The 9,013-nt window shown below is 37.2% G+C and overlaps 1 protein-coding gene across 1 annotated transcript; it reads left to right on the top strand.

Moving 5' to 3' along the window:
• The first annotated feature begins 327 nt into the window (after positions 1–327).
• On the top strand, positions 328–8,121 carry cope (COPI coat complex subunit epsilon). The gene is made up of 10 exons (XM_055053823.1): positions 328–471; positions 645–707; positions 826–926; positions 1,463–1,615; positions 1,977–2,030; positions 2,248–2,329; positions 2,478–2,633; positions 6,539–6,607; positions 7,407–7,481; positions 7,814–8,121. Exons 1-10 carry the CDS (start codon positions 370–372, stop codon positions 7,865–7,867), a joined length of 909 nt encoding a protein of 302 aa, XP_054909798.1. The 5' UTR covers positions 328–369; the 3' UTR covers positions 7,868–8,121.
• Positions 8,122–9,013: the final 892 nt, after the last annotated feature.

Raw genomic sequence — 9,013 nt, 5'->3', positions numbered from 1 at the left:
AACACCGGGGCATAAAGAGTTGAAATCACATTTCACAAGTTTGTGAAATGTAAGAGCTCGAGCGCCCTCTGGTGGTACAATTTATACATTTAGATAAACTATAACACACAGCATGTAGGCTAAATTGATTATAATAACCTATGGTTGAGGGGCTCAATTTGGGATATTTAGAGATTTAGAGAGATCTGCTAATATAAATTAACACTGTTTAGGTAATAACACTGGTCAAAACACACATTTGGAGAAGGACGGGAAAGTTTAAGCAAGAATTCTGTGTTTATTTTCTGGAAAATACATTTCCCAGAATCCTTGGTCGAACGCAGGAAGAGACGTCTTTTTGCGACGTGTCAGGAAGCTTCAGTAGTCAACATGGCGGCTCAGCAGGGAGATGTTGATGAGCTATTCGATGTAAAAAATGCTTATTATATCGGCAGTTATCAACAGTGTATTAACGAGGCGCAGAAGGTGAAGGTATGACATTTAATTACATTTAAAATAGTCGCGTCTGTTGTTTTATTATGCGCTCGTTTTCGTTTGGCTAACAGCAGCTATGCTAATAAACCAGCTAATATCGGTATTTATTATGTTTCCAACCATTTGCCTGAATGACTTTGCTACTTTAACCTCCAATTTTATTTTCTAAGCCGTCGTCACCCGAGAAGGAGATTGAAAGAGACATGTTTTTGTACAGAGCGTACATCGCTCAGGTAAGAAGCGACGGGTAGAAATCTGCTACTCATTGGGTTGTTAAACTTATCGTGAGTTTATCGTTGTGAATATAAGCCTTATCCACACCCTGAACTGTGAATTTCTGTGTATACCCAGAGGAAGTACGGTGTAGTTCTGGACGATATCAAGGCCAACTCTTCAGCTGAGCTCCAAGCCGTAAGGATGTTTGCAGAGTTTCTGTCCAATGAGAGCAAAAGGTAAAAGCTTGCATTTGACATTCACGTCAACGAGTCCGTGGTTATAAATTGTGTAGTTGACGATTGCTTGTCTCTGAAACACTAGCATCGCTAATGCTTTTTGAGAAAATATACGGAAATACTGCTTTTTGTATATTTAAATGTATTTAGCTTTATTACCCCTTCTTTTTTCTGAAATAAGTTAAACTACTGTTTTTTTTGTTAGTGCAAGATAATACTTTCTCTTAGGATTAGAGATGGAATTTGATACTATTAATGTACCACAAATTCCTAGTAATTACTAGATTTTTCCATTTTTTACTGTGTTTTATCACTTTAATGAGCTTCCTCTCATAAGCAATCAAAGTTAACCCATTACACATTTGACCTAGTTTTTGCAAAATTTTCTATTCAAGTTGACTTTACAAATTCATTTTAAGCCTAATGAATTTTAATAAATTGTGGTGGTTGTGAGCTTTAGCTTAATATCCAGTTAGATGCACAAAACCAAAACCAAAGATTTCCATCAAAACTTTCTCTTCTTTGCTTTTGCTCAGGGATGCTATTGTTGCTGATTTGGACAAGAAGATGGCAAAGAGTGTGGATGCTGCCAACACCACCTTCCTGCTCATGGCTGCCTCCATCTATTACCATGAGATGAACACGGACGCTGCGCTCAGAACTCTGCACCAAGGAGAAAGTCTGGAGTGGTGAGGGCAAATCAAAAAGAGCACTTTACTTGTTGTCCACTTTCAACATTTTTAATTAACGATTGTTCTCCACAGAAAATATCAAGCAGTACCAGTTTGGCTTTGGTATTATCCACGAAGATTATTGAGTTTCTCTCTATAAAGGCACTCTATGGATTTGTGTAATAATATTTGCTACAAATACATGCCGGTTTCTTGTTGGCATTTAGGTTATTTTGATAAATATAAATACTGTATGTGAAAATCTACCTTTGCATCCAATGAGTCTTTTTGTTTTGTGCACTGAAATTTGTTTACATTATTTTTTGTTTATTTTTTATGAAATGGATCAAACTAAACCTAAATCTGAATTTATTTGCAGCATGGCCATGAGCATTCAGGTGCTTCTCAGTCTGGACCGTGTTGACCTGGCAAGGTTCGTAGTTGTAGTTTGAGATCCTGTAAACTTGAAGAAACATAAACAAAAGGTCTTGCAATGAAGTTGAACTTTGCTTTGATGACTTGAAAGAATAGCTACTTTTTTTTTTAAAAAAAGCTAGGCTTGTATTTCAATTTTAAATCTCAGTTTCTAGCAGCTATTGGTAATTACTGGTTGTGAATATTCTCTAATCTCAATGAAATTTCCTCAACAGGAAGGAACTGAAGAAGATGCAGGAGCAGGATGAGGACGCCACACTGACCCAGCTGGCCACAGCCTGGGTTAACCTTGCTGTGGTGAGGAAAAAAACACCAGTTAATTTTAGAACATCAGCAGCATAGGAAAAATTCATATTTGCAAATTATAGAAAAGTCTTCTTTAATGAGCTGTCAGCTTTAATGTTGTGTCTGATAAAGTTTTTGGCACACTCGCTTGTTATTTCAGGGTGGAGAGAAGCTTCAGGACGCTTATTACATCTTCCAAGAGATGTCTGATAAGTACTCGTCTACGCTGCTGCTGCTGAACGGCCAGGCTGCCTGCTACATGGCTCAGAACAAGTGGGAGGAGGCAGAAGGAGTGCTGCAGGAGGCTCTTGATAAGGTCAGACAACAGTTTTTTGTGCTAGCCAAACTGATTGTTTATTCACTGAACATTGTTGTGTGAACATGAAAAAATTTAGTGAAAGCCTGAAGCAGAAGGTGTAATTGGCTACTCTTTGCTAAAATCTTTGATATTCTTTCATCTGTTTTATAATTGTATTTTCTTTTGTGGAAAGTATCAAATTTAATTTTGAATTGTGTAGCTTTTTGGAGATTTTACCAAAAATGTTTCTGAAGAAAGGAGCAGTAACATTTTACTTCTTTAATTGAAACAATATTTTTTATTTAAATCTGTCTCATTCATTTCAAGATGGATAACTTTACTTTTTAAGATTATGTAAAGGTCCTTTGCAGGATTTTTGCAAGATCTTAAAATGATATAAGTCTTGATTTTGAATGATTGCAACTAGGTTGGTCACACATTTGTTCACACATTTTTTCTATAATTTGTATGTATCTTTTAGTGCTGATTGGGTTAATAAATTGGGAATTTGGGTGTTATTACTTGCCGATGATAACTATTTGATACCTAACTATTGTTAAGAATTAAAAAGAGGAATAACTTGATTTAGCTCGTTAATTCATTCCTCTTTTTCCCGAATTATTGTGTCTGTATACATGCGCAGGGAGAAAGAGCAATCATACGTCAGACTTCAGATATCCAGAGTTTTATCCAGAGAAAATCAATGCAAAAAGAATGTTACAATAAGCATCTCACCTAGATCATCAAAAGTCCAAGACATGACAAAACAGAAACAATTAACTGAGTAAAAAGGGAAACAGAAACACAAACAAAAGATGCATCTTTTGGGAAACTCTCACTCAGCACAAAGAGATTCGAACTTCTGCTGTAAAACAAACCATTTTATAAGAATGTGTATTCTCCTCATTTAAGTATATGCATTAGGACGTGTGTTTTTCCCTTGTGGGATTTCCCATTGATTTTATTACATCCTGCTAAAGAGCCCCAAAGGCAGATAAATGGATTGTCAAACTGGGTCTTTGCCATACCAGGCGCCTCCTGCAACTCTCCCTGAGCTAAATTTACGACCTCTGTCTGTTTTAGTTTTCTGCCTCAAATGATTCCACAAGAAAGTAGTTTGTATTTTTTGACCAAGCTTGCACAAAATGTAATGCTAAATAATGACTATAAGTTTGGATCTAAGAAGTAACTAATTCAAAACATGCTTAAAGAAATACATTTAATTCTAATTTAGATAAAATTATTTATAAAAAGTTTTAAGATCCTAGTGAACTTTTGAACCACGCTAAGGAATTTGTTAATTGTCTGGCAGATAGATGCCCTGTCTAAAGAGATTTAAGGAAGTCTCAGTCTGTCTTTCTTTAAGATCCTCCCTATACAATTCATGTAAAACTTTTAGAGTGGCCAGTTGTTTTAGTTTGGATCTTTATCTAAGTTTGTCTTAACATAAAGATTAGCCTGTGTACTATTGTGCTAATTTAAAATTCTATTTCAACACTATCTGAAAGTTGCTGGATTGTAGCACTCGAGGACTGAACTTGGTATTAGGTGCTGAAGTTAGGTAATTCACATAAGTCCAAAAGTTAGATGAAGGTGTAGCACCGGTATCCCACTGCTAACCGCGCCACTGGACCAGTTCCAGGCTCTAAGGAGTGGGGAGCAAGAATAACAGCACCAGAGACCGCTGCTTAAGTGTAATAAACTAATAATTTACTAAATGTAAAACACAAAAATAAGATGCAACACATAAACAAAGAAAACTCTACAGATTCTCAATAAGAAGGTAAATGAAACTAAAAAAAAGAAGAAAATAAATAAAGAATATATCACTCTTCACCAAAATTAAATACAATTATTCAAAACACATTCAAATATATAATATATAAAAATCAAAGTATATCCAAATATGTAATCAGTTCTTCAGTTCAATGAAAAGTCTTAGTTGACTCAATCCAGACAAAAAGAATAATTCAATAAATTATCAGTTCAGTTCAATCCAGTTCGCCCTGGTAGCGAATTACCGCACGCAGGAGAGTCCCTCCTTAATGTGATGGAGAAGGTGAATTGTCGCTCTGGGTCTGGCTCGCCATCCTGAATCCGATCCGTGAATGTGCGCGCCGTGAATGTGCGCGCCGCACAAGGTAGATAAATCCTGGCTCCGTCCGAGCTTCCAACCAAGCAAAAAAACCTGACCAAAACCAATATTCTCAATACAATTCTTGCCAGTTCCCGATCAGGTAGATTATCTTTCATAATTAAATTAACTTTCGCTGTTCATTAATCATCACTCTACTCCGATTCCTCCTCTGCGCTCTCTCTCTCCCCGGCCTGTGAGCTGCAGTGTCAGCTGTGACGCTGGTCTCTTAAAGGGGCAGCGACACAATTTTCTGTTTACAGACTTCCAATCAACTATTTATTACTATTTATGTCAGATTTTAACATGGGTTACAAAGGTCTTTTAAAATGTCTCAAATTTAACCCACTCAAACTTCCAGAAACATATTTCCATTTGTTAGATTTTAAAATGTCACATCATTTCTTTTTCTTAGAAAATCTAATGTAAAAATAGAAATGTTGTTCTCAAGCTCAAAGAGCTGACATCCTGAACAGAGTGTAATTTCCGCTTGACACTGTGAGGAGAGGAAGTGTTCCTAAATTTAAAAACTATCCATGCATCAGATTGTGTTTATGTTTCAAGCGAGGCTGCAGAGGCAGCAGTTCTACCTCCAGGTATTGTTTTAATGACAATACCTGGGCTGTAATACTGTGCAATAATCCAGCAGGGTTTGGTTGCTTTAAATTACCTCTACAGACAAAATATTACATGCAAATTATTGTGATCCCATAGACTCCTCAGTTACCTTGATGAGTAGTGTGCTTGAATAGAATAGCATTTGTTTCTCTAAGCAGCCTCTCTATGTGTTGTGTCTGCATTCTGAGTGTCTGTACACACCTAAAGTAAACATTAAATAACCCTTTCAGTCAGATTTGTTAGCTTTTTTTCTAGTACTGTGTCTGTATTTCATAAATAGAAATGAAATGTATTTTTTGTCATTTACCAGCAGATGGCAGCAAATACATTTATTTTAAACACCCATCCATCCATTATCTGTTCACACTTGTCCCTATTGGGGTCGGGAGTTGCTGGTGTTTATCTCCAGCTGCGTTCCGGGCAGGCGGGGTCACCCTGGACAGGTCGCCAGTCTGTCGCAGGGCAGCGCAGAAACAAACAGGACAAACAACCATGCGCACACACACACTCCCACCTAGGGAGAATTTGGAAAGACCAATTAGCCTTTTGGACTGTGGGAGGAAGCCGGAGTACCCGGAGAGAACCCACACATGCACAGGGAGAACATGCAAACTCTATGCAGAAAGACCCTGGGCCGGGAATCGAACCCAGGACCTTCTTGCTGCAAGGCAACAGAGCTACCAACTGTGCCACTGTGCAGCCCCTTTTTTAAAAAAATAATCCTGCCCCCCCCCCAAAAAAAGGTTACTCTATGGTACAGTAATTTCTTACTTTATCTCTAAAAGTGTTAGGTCTTACCAAAAATCTGTTTCATAATTTTAAGCTGATGCACCTGTCCACTTTTAAAATTTATACCTGAGTAGCTTAATTGCATGGCTTCATGTTTACCAGTCAGCCTCACATTTTTCACGTTTCAGCGATATGAAAAGGTTAAATTTTTACCAAGTGACAGTTATTTATTGATGTTATCTCTCACCTAACCGGCAGAACTTAACAAGGGTGTGATGTGGCTTTTAGCCCTTGTGCTTTGCATGGCTGAAAAAGGCAACATTTTATAGTTTACTGATTAATTCAGAGATGTTTTGTGTGCCACTTCCAGTCGTGTTTGTAACATCATTTTTATGTATTTGGGTTTGATAACTTACTTTGTATTTTATGTTATCCCTATTAGGACAGCAGTCATCCTGAGACGCTGATCAACCTCATAGTGCTGACGCAACACCTGGGAAAACCTCCTGAGGTGAGAGCAAAGTTCATAGAGGTCTCTGCAGTGACAGCCGTCAGCTGGATCACTATACTTGGGACAAATCTATAAAGAACACTCTGTTCTGTGACCCTTCACGTCTAAATTAAACATGCACATTTAAGCAATTTTCTGTTTGCTTTGATTAAAACACTACATTGCTTACTGCTAACATCTTGTACCAATCACTTGAGCATTGGTTGTTACTCTCTCACCTTGTGAGAGAGTAAAGAGTTCATGAGATAAAAGGGAGAATAATCTGACTGATTGCACTGTACTAGAATGGTGACCATTATCACGGAGGCACCATTAACATGCGATAACAACTGATAATTACACCTTACTCAAGGTTACCTCAGAGACAATTTCTTAGCAAACTGGAAGGAAAAGGTAATTAGAGAATAATCTTAAAGATACGTTGAGTCAACTGATCATTAAGGTTGTGATGTTCAAATTGTTGGTTTGGTCACAAGGACCCCAAGTAATTATCAGCTGTGCAGCTTACATTAGTTTTAGGACACAGTTTGTCTTAAAGAATAGCAAGAAGCAACTACGATGCTGCAAAATATTAATTTTATGCAGATTATTATTTGTGTTAGCTTCAGAGTCTACATTTTACTAAATTCTGCTCAGTGGACGGTGTGGACAGCAGAGCCTCTTCTATTTCAGCCTTGTAGAAGAGCAGAAGCATGCATGCAAATGTCTCTTTGGCTAGAAGTAATAATTTGTTTAAGGCTCCTCCTGGTTAATAATCCTTCGTACTGACACCGAGCATCATGTGTTTGTGTTTCCTCAGGTCACCAATCGGTATCTCTCTCAGCTGAAAGATGCACACAAAGCTCACCCTTTCCTCAAAGATTATTTTGCCAAGGTAACAGCTGGATTATGCTCAAAGAGAAATATACTTATCCACTTATTCTCTAAATAAGAATCTCTGCTATGCTTTCTCAGCTTCCCTGTTTTGTAATAGTTACTGAACTGTTTGTAGTGCTAGTTGGCAGCAAGTATCCTTGGATCTAAGCCGAGCAGAGCATTAAACGTTCACCCTTTGCTGTCGCTTTGTGATGCAATCACACTGGAGTACAAACGTACATAAACATGCTAAAAATGAGTTAACAACCTGACTGAGACAGACAAGTCAGTTTAATAACTAGAATTTGGTGTTTCTGGTGTCTAACTATTTTGTTTCGGGGTTTTTTGCAGGAGAATGAGTTTGACAGACTAGCAATGCAGTACGCCCCCACCGTTACAGCATAGACCTTCTGTTTTCCCACAAAACTCCCTCAACAGTGGACTTTGGGGAAATGACCATGAAGATAACCCTGTTTCTCCCTGTCATACGTTTGGTTTTTGATGGGTTTTTTTTTTTCCTGTTTAAAACCTTGGCTGTATTTAAACCACATTAGAAATGCATTTATATATCTGCCCTACAAATTTACATTTATTGTAGGGACAGCCACATTTGTTATACAAGCATTCCTTTGAAATGTTAATAAATGATTGGAAAAATACCGAGCGGTTTGTGTTAATATGGGTAAAAATCTACTTAAACAAATCAACTTTGAAATATTTGTCATTTTAGATGTACAGATACAGTTTGTTGAATTGAAAGATGGGTGAACATTCTTATGAGGAATGTGTATTTCAAGAGTTTTTGTTTTATTTTAATTATAATCTGCTGTAAATAAATACACAATTAAGTTTCTTAGAAGATGAGGATATAACCATGAATAATTAACAGCTACTGGAAAAGTAGCTCTGGGTGCTTGGTTGAGTTCTCCTTACTTTAATTACTTCAGATTATCTGCATTGTTGGGTCTGGTGTCTCATCTTCAGTCAGGTTTGTTGGCCACTCAAGCGCAGTGATACCTGAGTTATTAAGGCGGGTATTTAATACTTTGGACAGGTGTAAAGTCCTCCAATATAACTAGATAATCTCTACTAAGCTAATTTTTAGAGTGCTTTCATGTGTCCAGCTATTCAGATGCCTGAGTGGATTTGATAAAACACCAGCAGATAACATGGGTCATCAAATCTGTGGAAACCTCAAACTTTACTTCCAGCAGCTTTGATCCTGTTCCTCTCCACTCTTCCCTCACATTCTTGGACCTGAATTCTCAAATTCGAAATGCACAAGACAAAAATAAAAGGTAAAGGTGATTTTATTTAGCACATTTTCAGCGACATCTGCATTGTTGGGTCTAGTGTTTTATACAAATTAAAAGGAAATACAAGCAAATTAACAAACCAAAGGAAAGAGAAAAGAAAAAGAATCTAAAGTTGATCTATCCAAAGTATATAAACTAGATACTTCTATTCAGGGTTGGTAGATAAGTATAAGTAAATATCCTCTGGACTTTAAATATGCTCTAAATTTGTAAAAGTAATGAGTAATACACAGTT

This window comes from Poeciliopsis prolifica, unplaced genomic scaffold (assembly GCF_027474105.1).
Source record: "Poeciliopsis prolifica strain line A6 unplaced genomic scaffold, Auburn_PproV2 SCAFFOLD002, whole genome shotgun sequence".
NCBI lineage: Eukaryota > Metazoa > Chordata > Actinopteri > Cyprinodontiformes > Poeciliidae > Poeciliopsis > Poeciliopsis prolifica.
Note: the sequence above shows the minus strand (reverse complement) of the source record. Positions and strands in the feature narration are given on the sequence as shown.

Coding starts and splice junctions, on each gene's coding strand:
- cope (XM_055053823.1), top strand. CDS start 370: ATGGCGGCTCAGCAGGGAGATGTTGATGAGCTATTCGATGTAAAAAAT. Junction 472..644: donor ACGAGGCGCAGAAGGTGAAG/GTATGACATTTA, acceptor TTATTTTCTAAG/CCGTCGTCACCCGAGAAGGA. Junction 927..1,462: donor CTGTCCAATGAGAGCAAAAG/GTAAAAGCTTGC, acceptor GCTTTTGCTCAG/GGATGCTATTGTTGCTGATT.